The sequence below is a fragment of the Solanum tuberosum genome, unplaced genomic scaffold, assembly GCF_000226075.1.
Source record: "Solanum tuberosum cultivar DM 1-3 516 R44 unplaced genomic scaffold, SolTub_3.0 scf00156, whole genome shotgun sequence".
Classification (NCBI taxonomy): Eukaryota; Viridiplantae; Streptophyta; class Magnoliopsida; order Solanales; family Solanaceae; genus Solanum; species Solanum tuberosum.
Window position 1 is genome coordinate 1,324,000 of NW_006239080.1, and position 11,985 is coordinate 1,335,984.

Consider the following 11,985-nt stretch of genomic DNA (forward strand, 5'->3'; position numbering starts at 1 on the left):
AATTTTATTAAATTATAGTTATATACTCCCTTTGTTTCAAAATGAATAGCTTCATTTCCTTTTTATTCTGTTTAAAAAAGAACGACCCCTTTCCTTTTTTGGCAATACTTTAATTTCAACTTTTCACATGACATGTTTAAGGCTACACGATTAAATGACATTTTGGTACATTTAACATAACTTTAATTTAGAACCACAAGATTAAAAAGTTTTCTTTCTTTTTTTAAACTCCGTTCCAAGTCAAGCTAAGACATTCTTTTTTAAATGGAGGGAGTATATTTTGCTTTACTATTTAATTTTTTCTTAAATAAATACCAAACTAAGTTAAAAATGATGAATGTGGTGAAGGAAAATTAAGACCCAAAAAAAAAAAAAAAAAGGAAAAAAAAAAAAAAAAAAAGAAAAAAAAAAAAAAACGAAGGAAAATACGAGCAACCAATGAAAATGAGGCAGAAGATGTTGATGATGAGGCTTCCGACGGTTATTTGGACATTGTTGTGACGTTTGGCTCCTTTGCTTTAAATATCCTTCATTTCCCCCCGGCATATGCTTTCCGAATCTCCCCTTATCCCCTCTCTCTTTTCCCTTACAAATTCTCACTCCAAATTCAAATCTCCCTTGAACTGCTTACTCTCTATCCCTCTCCAATGGCGTCCTCGACGCCAGTGCTTCAGCAGCACAACAACCTTCTTTTCACTTTCACCTCAAAATATACAAATTCACTTTTCTTCTTCAACTCTTATAGAGACTCTTCTCTTAATTATGTAACGAAGCCTCTACCCTCTACATCTTCCTCTTCTCTGTTTTCATCACCATTTCAATACTCGCGTCCTTTAGTTCGACTCACGCGCGTTACCACCGCGCCTGTAGAGTACGTGCCACCAGCACCTGACTTTGATTTTCACAAAGAAATCGCCAGGTTAAAAGATTTGAAATCGAAGCTTGATAATTGTACTAATTTGAAGGACAGAATCAGAGTGATTGACTCTGATAGTCGTGTAAATTCCTTTTTTTATTCGCATAAGAATTCGTTTTCTAGGGTTTTGGACACTTTGCATTTGGATAAGTATGAAGTGTTTTTGCTTAAATGCGTGGTTGCTGCCGGGCAACAGCATGTTTTTGGTGATGTTTGTACAGAGTTTGACGCCACAAGAAGTTCACTGAAGAGTGCTTTTTATGCTTTGGCGGAGATGATTGACAATTGGGATGTAAATGAGGGTATTGGTCGCCATGGTGTTAATGGTTATGGCCTTGGAATTGAAGAGCTTGAGGCATTGAGGTCAATGTTGAAAATTATTGCAGAGGTCGAGCGGTTTTATGATTGCATTGGAGGAATAATAGGGTTAGTTCTCTATGTTTTGCTCCCATTGGACTTAATTTCTTCTGTTACTTATTAATTTCAACAAGATGAACCTTGGACGCTGACATACAAGTTTGTATCCAGACTTTTGAGATCCTTCACTAGAGTATAATAGGTGAGTGCCTGAACAGGTGACAGTAAGTACAATGAAAGGAGATAACAAGTTTGCATTTTCCTAGTGAGTAAGGGCGTTATAAACTAAAATTTGAAGCTCGTAAATAAACAAGTTAAGTTACTTCCTTAATGAAGTGGGGGAGAACCATGGGGTCTCTACTTCAAATTCCAGCAGAGGAAAAAAAAAACTAGGTTATTTCTTCCATTCTACCTGAATCTTGGTGGATCACGTACCTTTGTGCTGGTGGGGGTAGACGTGCAAGCTGACCCGGACACCACCATCATTTAAGAATTTAAAACCTTACTATCTATTATTATGCAACTGCGAAGATAGTACTTATTATTAATGAGCATATGGAAAGCACTCAAACTTGCCTAATACTTTTGCAGAATTTGATGTAATATACTCCCTCCGTTTCACAAAGAATGGTCTAGTTTGACTTGGCACGGAGTTTAAGTAAATAAAGAAGACTTTTGAATCTTGTGGTCCTAAATTCAAGTTATGCCAAATGTACAAAATTGTCCTTTAATCTTGTGGCCTTAAACATGCCACGTGGAAAGTTGAAATTAAAATGTTACCAAAAAAAGAAAGAGGTCATTCATTTTGAAACTGACTAAAAAGGAAAGGAGGTCAGTCTTTTTGAAACGGAGGGAGTAATTAAAATGGTTGCTGTCCAATTCAGTTTTTCGAAGTGCTTAAATAATACAATGGAAGAACACCAAGTGTTCAAAAGTAAATTCCTTTTACTAGGTGGTTCAGTTACTGATTTTTGTGGACAAACTTGAGATAACACCAAGTGTTCAAAAGTAAATTCCTTTTCTAGGTGGTTCAGTTACTGATTTTTGTGGATAAATTTGAGATAGCATAAATTGTATAAGGCTACTTAAGTGCCTACAACTTTCTGGAGCGCAAAGAGTTTAGTGTTTATTTTTAAAAGTAAATGTTAGTTTCCTTATGCTATATTCGCTTCATCTCATTTAATATGTGCTGAGCTGTCATACTCTGATATGTCTACTTAAGTACCTCCAACTTTTTGGATATGCAGAGTTGAGTGTTTCTTTTACCCGTAAATGTTAGTTTCCTTATGCTGTATCCCCTTCATTTCATCTAATACTTGCTGAGCCTTCGTACTCTGATATTTTTCGCCAAATAAGAAGCTGTTAGTATTCAACTTTATAAGTTCTCCTTTAAGCTTTGTACACCAGGATCTTTAGAAAATCATAAAAAATGATTTTCTTTTATTTTGTTTCAAAAATAATTTGTTATCAAACCTTCCCATCATTGATCTATTTATTGATATGTCCAGAGCTTTTCAAGCCACTCATGCTAATGAAATACAAAGTTCTTGCTGCAGGTATCAAATCATGGTCCTTGAGCTTCTTGCTCAGTCAACTTTTGAACGATCGTGTCTGTCCCATAACTCAAATAGTTCTCTCAAGCGTGACATAACAGAAATTCATCCTCCAAATGTGCTTGATCTTTCTCATGATTTAGAATATGCATCTCAAGCAGCTATATGGGGAATCGAAGTTAGTCAATGCTATATTTTATAGATATCAATGCATGTAAGCTGGTATTGATCTACTCACTGTTTAACTCTTTTGAAGGGTTTGCCAAACATGGGTGAAATATATCCTCTTGGTGGCTCGGCAGACAGGCTGGGTTTGGTTGACTCAAACTCAGGTGAATGTCTTCCAGCTGCAATGCTTCCATACTGTGGGCGTACTCTATTAGAAGGTCTTATAAGAGATCTTCAGGTAATCGAAATACCCTTATCAAGTGATTTGTTTCTGCATTCATAGTGTTCTAAACCAAATCACAACAGAGATGATGATATCCTTTAACTACTGTAAGGCTAGGGAGTACCTGTATTTCAAGTTATACAGAAAACAATGCATCACTCCAGTTGCAATCATGACAAGTGCAGCAAAAAGCAATCATGAGCGTGTCACCACACTCTGTGAGGAACTCCGCTGGTTCGGAAGGGGAAGATCAAAGTTTAAACTTTTCGAGCAGGTAAAAATTTGAATGCTTTCCGTTCCTATGACTCCATGATTTGATGTGTGTTCTTATATATATTACATAATCTGTTCATTTGGTGATTTAACTTGTCAATTGCTAGCCTCTTGTTCCAGCTGTTAGTGCAGAAGATGGGCAGTGGTTGGCTGGTAGACCATTCAAACCTGTATGCAAGCCAGGTGGTCATGGGGTGATCTGGAAACTTGCTTATAATGAAGGTGTTTTCCAGTGGTTTCATGATCATGGAAGACGAGGTGCAACCGTGCGACAAGTCAGGTTAACTTCAAATTTTTAACTGTGTTTTAAAATAATTACTAATTAGAATAAAAAGAGAAATTGTGGTATAATCTATGTCTTGAATATGGTTGACATTCTTGACTATGCAGTAATGTTGTGGCAGCGACAGATGTGACTCTTTTGGCTTTAGCTGGAATTGGTTTGCGTCAAGGAAAGGTATGGAATTATACCATGTCAGTTATTTTAAAAAACCATGCAGTCTGGGCAGTACATAATTAGAGAATTGGATTTGACTGCAATCTATTCTTGATATTCCTGGATCACCCAATTTCGACAGGCGGGAGGAGATCAAATAGGACTTGCTGATTAGGCAAATATGAATCCATTTAGTTCATGATATTAGTGCCTCCCTCACCCTGGGAGAAATCAATATTCTTAAATATTGGATTAGCAGGAACAGTTTATGGAACACAAGATATGTTTATTAAGTAACTTGCTCTGCTTGGAGAAGCCAGGACAAGAGTATATTTTGGCCTAGCCATGTTGACCTTATGCCTTATTTCTTTCTTACTCTAGACTGGAATCTTACTGTTATTTACTTATTATATTTGTGGTCATATCCAAAATTTCCAGAAACTGGGCTTTGCTTCGTGTAAGCGAAATGCTGGTGCTACTGAAGGCATAAATGTTCTTATTGAGAAGAAGAATCTTGAGGGGAAATGGACTTGTGGTATATCCTGCATAGAATATACCGAGTTTGACAAGTTTGGGATGACAGATAATCCCCTTTCTACTTACAGGTACTCTATGTCATTTCTTATTCAAATTCGAATGATTCCTTTAATTGGATCCTTTGGTCAGCTTATCGTCCATTCACGAGTTTTAAAATGATGACATCAAAAAATGTATCAAAACGAGTTTCTGCTTGTGACAGTAGCTTTAGCATTCTGAATGACCTTGTATGTAGTCTCTTGAGAGTACCAGCTGACACTAGGAATTTCCTACTACAAATTGATGCTGTCATTTGTAGCTTCCGGAATCAACTTTTCTAAATAGCTTTTAATTGTTGATGCTATAAATTTCCCTGAACCTGACATTATGGTCCATGATCTGAGGTTGGTGATGCATGTACATAATAAGAATGAAGACCTTTTGGCAATCAAGTAGAGTCAAACAGAATCCAATTCTGATGCAAAAATTCAAATTAAGGTGTGCCTAAAAATTACCTTATGCTCTCAGTTGCTTTTCTGGAAGTGTAGAAACTAATTTTATGTTGATGATATTAAACTTGAGAATTTATTACTGCATCAAGACTCTTATTGCATGTGTGGAGGACTTGTCACTATGGTAGTTCATTCTCTTGATGTCCATTGGGTTGATTCTAGGGCACCTGTGGTGCATAAGAGTGAAGACTCAGAACACCTTTCGTCTGTCTAGATGAAATGTCTTATCCTTTTGGATTAACCTTTCCAACCTTCCATTCCAGTGTTGTTGCCTCACTTCTTAGTTGATGCTTACATGATATTCCCTCCATTTCAATTTATGTGGCAGTGTTTGATTGGATAAGGAGTTTAAAAAAGACTTGCTTGTAGTTTTAAACATGCCATTAGATTTTTGTGACTGCAAAAGCATGCCATTAAGGGTAAAATGCGAAGTGTAAAGTTGAAATGTTTCCAATAATAAAAGGTGTCATTCTTATTTGAACGCACTATTTCTTGTATAAGGTGTAAAGCTGGCCTCTTTGTTTGTAACTATAAGCACAGTTTTATCATTACTTTTTCATCCTTGTGTCCAACTATCCATGGTCATGATGATCTTATTATAATTACTCTTAACACTGTAAAAAATTCTTATTCCGTATTTTCGTCCTTTGTTAAGTGTACAGGACGAATTTCCTGCCAATACAAACATTCTATATGTTGATTTGCCCTCTGCTGAGCTTGTTGCTTCAAGTAATGATGAGACTAGTTTGCCTGGAATGGTGCTTAATGTGAAAAAGGAAATCACATTTGTGGACCAGTTCGGAAGCAAGCATAGGTAAGATATACATCTTCTGGGTGTGTAAGCTACTCTAAAGGCCTCTTTGTCTTTCTTGATTGGGACATGTGCTGATTGTCAAATTTATTGCTGATAGATTCCATGAATACAAAAAATGCATTGAACACCAGAGATGAAAGTATCTTGGTTTGTTATAACTTCCAGCTCACCTGCATTCTGTTTTTCACTTAGAATATATTGACCATAAAGATTAAAAATGCTTCCCGCATGAAATAATTCCAGCTCACCCACATTCTTTACTTTCTTAAACTCCGTGCCAAATCAAAACAAATTGAAACGAAGGAGTAATTTCTATTCTTTTACACCTAGCACAATATCTATTTTCTCTTCCCATTACCTTGGTCAGAATTTTGTACAATTCCTATGTAAAAATACGGCACTTTAAGCAATCAATATTTTAATGAAAATTGGAAGACCTAAGGATTCTAGTTATCCTCACAATAAAGCTAGTGTCAGTAGCATGTTACACTATATTAAAAAAAATAGTTACTTGGGAAATATCTGAGGGAAAAGTTGGTATACTGAATTTTGTTTGACTAATAACTTTGACGTATGCTCCTTATGATTTACTGGACTAGCACCATGTTCTGAACTGCTGGACTTCAAAAAGATGATTGTGTCACATATATAACCCTTCCTATAGTTTATTCTTGATGGGACATCACATGTGCCTTGGGTATAAATCTGCTGTGAAAAAAAGGTTTGTCTCTGGTAGTTTCCAGTTGGTTCGTGCCACCACTTCCTTTTGAAAGAATAAGGAGTTGTAAAGTCTCTATGTAGTTCTCTAGTAATTTAATAATAGTAATTCTCTTCTGCAACATCAGTTTGCTCTCATGAATATATATAGCTCCTCTAGTAAACTTTAAATTGTTATAGTGCCGTGTCAAATCATTATCTTTTTGTTTGAAGTTTTAGGATCAAGACAAACTGCCATCACTGTCACTCTTTCCAAAAAATGAAAATTGAAGCATAGCTCAAAAAACAATCAAGAATTTTGAGGATCACTAGAAGTTATTTAAAAGTTTAGTCATCAACTTCAACAACACTCTAAAAACGGGTAATTTTGAACTGAAAAGAAAATTTGAAATGACTGCACTGTTTAAAGCACTCAAGGAAAAGGCTGAAATGGGTCCTCAAGATACATTGCCTAATCTATGGCCGACTATCAGTTGTATAGTGGTTCTATCCATGGATCCATGGTTCCGAAAGAAGTATCTACTTAGCTTTCTTTCTTGGATGTAGTTACCTTTTTTAACTTTTGACTATGTGAAGTTTTTATCCTTGCGTTTGGAAGTTTTCCCATTGTATTATCAATTGTTTCCTGCAGTAGCTTCGTATTTGACCGAGTTCTCAGTTCATTAACAATAATTCAGATATGCTAATTCTTTACTGATACCAAGCATTTTACTTTCTATTCCAGTGTCCGAGGTGGTCGTCTTGAATGCACAATGCAAAACCTTGCTGACAACTTTATCAATACATGCTCATCTCAATGTTATGATGGTGTCAAAGGTCTAACACAGCTATTTTGAGTGAAGTTTAGTTTAGCATTTATCATAAACCTGGCTTGATGCAGTTTTGAATGAACTAATGTTGCTTATATTGCAGATGAACTAGATACTTTTATTGTATACAATGAAAGAAAGAAGGTGACATCATCTGCCAAGAAGAAACGTAGACAGGGTGACACGTCGCTTCACCAGGTTCTACATAATTTAGTAGCTTCTTTGAGTAATCCGGAACATGCAGCATGTTTTCCCTGATAAGCAAATTCTTGACCTAAAACAATAAACAACAGTGTCCCTTTTCTAACAGTTTAAGTTTTGTTTTACCACAATTGAAATGTGATATAAACTGTAAGCTTGTAGATGTAATGATCACACAATCTAACAATGTAGAGCAGGCAGAGGTCATCAGTTTAAGTTTGCGGCCATGCAATAACTGAAGTATCTTCACATATTTGGTCTAAGTAACATAAATAAATAAGCTGACAAAATTAACAAAACACGAATATGCCATATCTGCAATCTCTTTCAAGACAACACTATTGCGCTGAATATTTTCAGGCAAAGATTGCATGTGTTGTACTCTATTAAATGCTTGACTACTAACTTGTTAATTGTTGATAATTGATATTATCAACAGCCATTGCACTTTTTGTTGTTCATTTTGGGTTTCAAATGATTAAGATTGTTTATGCCTGTTTGAACAATATTTGGTTTAAGTTGAAAAAACTGAGTATTTGTAGTTGATTACAAAGACTGTTTGGAAGTTTGATTTGTAAAAATATCTATGTCAAAACGTCAACTTAAAATATTTGATTCACTCAATGTGTATAAAATAGTTTTTCTTTTAGTGAAGTAACAAATAATTATGGACACTCCAAAGAAGAAATGTTCAAATCAAAGGAAATGAGGCTGAAAATAATTAACTCTTTATCAATTATATGAGGTTATTTGCAGCTGAGGGAAAAGAAAATAATGGATTTACATTTCTGGTAATGAGAGTCAAATCCCAAAGTCTAACATCACAGTTTTGGTGAATCTGTAATTTAATGGCTGTGTTTACTTTTTCAGAAATTAGATGGGATCAGAAGTACTACTATAACTCATTGGAATCGAAATTGTTCTTTGCAGACTCCAGATGGATCGCTATTGGATATAATGCGTAATGCCTATGATATTCTTTCTCACTGTGAGATCAAACTTCCAAAGGTATATTCTTGGGCTAAACTTTCGGCATTTGTGTCCGTACTCCTTCTTGGAGTACTATTATCTAGTTACTTGAACTTGGTTAGTGTGTGACTATTAGTGAGCAATTTATTCCAGTCTGATTCCTCAGAGCACCTGTTTCTTCTGAAGTTAGTACACTTCTTTATACTCTTTTTATATATATCTACAGATTGAAGGTAATGAAAAGTATGTTAACTCTGGGCCTCCATTTCTAATTCTTCTCCATCCTGCTCTAGGCCCCCTTTGGGAAGTAACCAGACAGAAGGTAATCCAGCAATTGCCTTTCTGTTAAAGTGTTTCATTGACTTGCATTGTTTTAATTTACTTCAGTTCTCCCTCATATCTGGAATTTTTCCCTGGAACCTCCAGAGCATAGAGCTGTGACTATGATTTGAAAATCGGCCTTGAAAATGATATCTAGACCTTATTTATCATTGGACATACTACTGTTTCTTCCCTGGCCATCGTCTACCTTCGTCAAAATGCTAGTAGCATAATTAATCAATTTACATTATTCCAGTCTGGCATGCTTTACTATCCTGAAAGTTGTAACCTTTTCTTTTGCTTTGTCTCTCTTAGTTCCATCGAGGTTCTATCTCTAGGGGTTCAGAGTTGCAAATAGAGGTTGCTGAATTCTTGTGGAGAGATGTGCAGGTTAGGATTCTTGGTTCCCCCGGCAGGTCATACTTTTCTGCTCGTTATGACCAATTTGCTTGGCTTTGTTTTTCAGCTTGATGGGAGTTTGATCATTTTAGCTGAGAATGTTCTAGGTTCTCCAAGGATTGATGAAAATGGTGAAACCGTTCTTCATTATGGAAAAAGGTAATGAAGTCCACCTGGTTGTTTGATTCTTGAATTTACTAGTTTGGAAGATGTACATTTAATGATAAAATCCTTTATGTAGGTGTGGGAGATGTAAGCTGGAGAATGTCAAGATATTGAATGATGGAATTGATTGGAATGCAAGAGAAAATTTATACTGGAAGCACGATGTGCAGCGGTTTGAGGCAGTAAAGGTGATACTTCATGGAAATGCAGAATTTGAAGCAGTGGATGTTATATTGCAGGTTTGCTTGACTTTAGATTATATGATTAGCATTTGAACATGCAAAAATGTAGTTGTGAATTCTTGTTGTTCTTTGGGAGTTACGTTATCACCAACTTATGCAAATATGACTCTGTTAAGTTGTATGTTATAGTTTTCTGTCCCAGATTGCCCTTGGAAGAGGGAGGGTTTGTTGAAAGTAAATAAAAAAGCTAAAGGGCAAGATAATATCACTTATGCTGATGATTAACTTTGGTCATGCTACCATGATTTGGTGTTTCTGTTAAAAGGAACTTGAACTATATGGCTTACATGACTCATTATTCATGAATCCTGCCCTATTGAAAATCCTGTTACTGTGCTTTTTTGTTTTATTTTATCAGATGCTGAAATGTTCCTTTATCTTGTTTTTTCTGAATGCAGGGTAATCATGTTTTTGAAGTTCCAGATGGTTACAAAATGAAGATAACAACTGGAGATTCAGGTTTCTAGAACATTTGATCTAATATATGCTTGTTTTACTCTTTCATTATTTTGTTAGATACATTTTGCAGAGGCATTTCATATTTATTAATGGTGGCATTAAACTTTGTATGCTATTGTACAAAAATCACTTTAATAACTAACCATGTTTAACCAATTTTCTACTTTATCACTTTTTAAATAATCAAAAACCGGTTTTGATAAACCAAACCAAACCAGCCTTTTAATACAGGTTTTAGGTATTGCGCTTCTGGACACTTAAAAGTAATTTGGACATACTATTGTCAATAGAGTTATTCTTTGCATCTTTTCGCATAAGCATCTTAGTGAGGTATTTGTTAGACTATTAGAAAAGATGTTGCACTGGTGAAAGCTGACAAGAGTATGTATGAACCTGCATTTATTACCGAAAGGTCTTGTAGAACCCAGGTACGTGTACCAAACTTTACTAACATAGTAGTAGTAATTACATTGTATATACAGATATTAGTATACATACATTCTCAAGCACAAAAATATGGGGTAAATAAAGGTCATCCTGGCAGTGTATGTGTACCTAGGTTCTATAAGGCCTGAAATCAGTAATAGATGCAAGCACATGTGGGGTAAATAAAGGTAAGTCTTGAGAGGGTTTGAGAAAGACACCTTGAATAAATGCAAGTTTCCTGGGGCCGTATGCTTCAGTTGGAAAATGATCTTAGTGATATATATTTAGTCCACTTCCCAGAAAACCTTCTGACTTCCAATTGGGTGAGGGATTCCCATCTATAGAGAAGTTGGAAACGTGATCTGTTCTTGGGTGCATTCAATGTTTAAATGTTAATGATAAAAAAATCTTTTCTTTCTTATATAATCCTTCCGTTCACACATTTTTGTGTACATACCTGTATATATGTAATTACTGCTACTGTGTTGGTAAAGTTTGATACCGACTGGCTAAAGTTTAGTGTCCATTTTTTTCGGTTGAAAATACTGAGTTTTATTTTCTAATTGTGTTCCTGTTGTTCAGGGTTAGCTGTTGAACTTAAACCTATTGAGAATAAGTTGATGGAGTCTGGAAGCTGGTTTTGGAACTACAAGATAATGGGCAACCATGTTCAGTTGGAATTGGTGGTGTTATAGGAGGATTGACAGATACCTACCCACTTTTGTGAATCATGGTTCACAACTGGGGCTTGTAACTGGTTCAGGCTTGGTTGAACAAAAGTTGAACCACTCGACTCTGCATCAGTTTTGTGATAATGAGTCTTAATGCCATATAATAACAAAGTGATTGAGGCTGTTTGTAATTTAGTTGTAAATCATGTGCAAGCACAATTTTACAACTCTCAATACCACAGTTGTATATTTTCTTTCCTTTTTTCCCCTGTATAAATGTGAATAATTGAGTTCCACTCCAGGTTTCCTGGTCATTGTTGTATACTTCTTGATTTCTGTAACAAGATCGATTCTATGAAGGATATATGCTCGTGGATCTATGTTTACTTTTATGTTTCTAGGTTGATGGGAGTTGGGAATAACCTCTTCTCTTTGGACTGAAGTTGCAGTGCTATCTTTCGAGGAAAAAGAGAGCAAGGGAACTAAAATATGAAGAAATTGCAGATTTTTCTTTCCACGGCAAAGGTCTAATTAGTGTGTGAAATGTGAACAATGCATTGTCATAGATTATGTTGGCCAGAGACGAAGCTGTTTCTATCGGGAGTCGAAGTTGGAGAGAAGCATTTTACTCGCTATTCTTATCATGATTGCCTTTCTGGTTACTAATGCTAAAGCAATTATATTTTGAACTTTTGAACAAAAGTTCTATTGTCTAATCTCCATTTGAGTATTCTCATCTTACTATCGTTTGCACTTTGGCAGTGCTTTTGCTGAATATGCTTTCTGATCTGACAAACTCAGGGTCAATATATGGTGAAAAATCCCCCCCCCCCCTCCC

General features: G+C 35.7%; 1 protein-coding gene across 3 annotated transcripts; it reads left to right on the plus strand.

The window, feature by feature from the left end:
* Positions 1-502: 502 nt before the first annotated feature.
* On the plus strand, positions 503-11,521 carry LOC102583756 (uncharacterized). 3 transcript variants are annotated; one of them, XM_015311337.1, is made up of 17 exons: positions 504-1,342; positions 2,830-3,004; positions 3,083-3,232; positions 3,330-3,491; positions 3,598-3,770; positions 3,881-3,947; positions 4,365-4,531; positions 5,610-5,768; positions 7,210-7,301; positions 7,398-7,492; positions 8,366-8,503; positions 8,691-8,786; positions 9,101-9,175; positions 9,252-9,343; positions 9,426-9,588; positions 9,990-10,050; positions 11,059-11,521. In XM_015311337.1, exons 1-17 carry the CDS (start codon positions 648-650, stop codon positions 11,169-11,171), a joined length of 2,673 nt encoding a protein of 890 aa, XP_015166823.1. In that variant the 5' UTR covers positions 504-647; the 3' UTR covers positions 11,172-11,521. The 3 variants fall into 3 exon arrangements, with proteins under 3 accessions (XP_015166824.1, XP_015166823.1, XP_006353432.1); XM_006353370.2 differs by having other exon boundaries at positions 8,426-8,503; XM_015311338.1 differs by lacking the exon at positions 8,691-8,786 and having other exon boundaries at positions 503-1,342.
* Positions 11,522-11,985: the final 464 nt, after the last annotated feature.

Bases quoted from the DNA above. Each gene is read 5' to 3' on its own strand.
- LOC102583756 (XM_015311337.1), top strand. From the start codon at position 648: ATGGCGTCCTCGACGCCAGTGCTTCAGCAGCACAACAACCTTCTTTTC. The intron at 5,769-7,209 runs GTAAGATATACA...TTTCTATTCCAG, and splicing joins CAGTTCGGAAGCAAGCATAG to TGTCCGAGGTGGTCGTCTTG. The intron at 7,493-8,365 runs GTTCTACATAAT...TTACTTTTTCAG, and splicing joins GTGACACGTCGCTTCACCAG to AAATTAGATGGGATCAGAAG.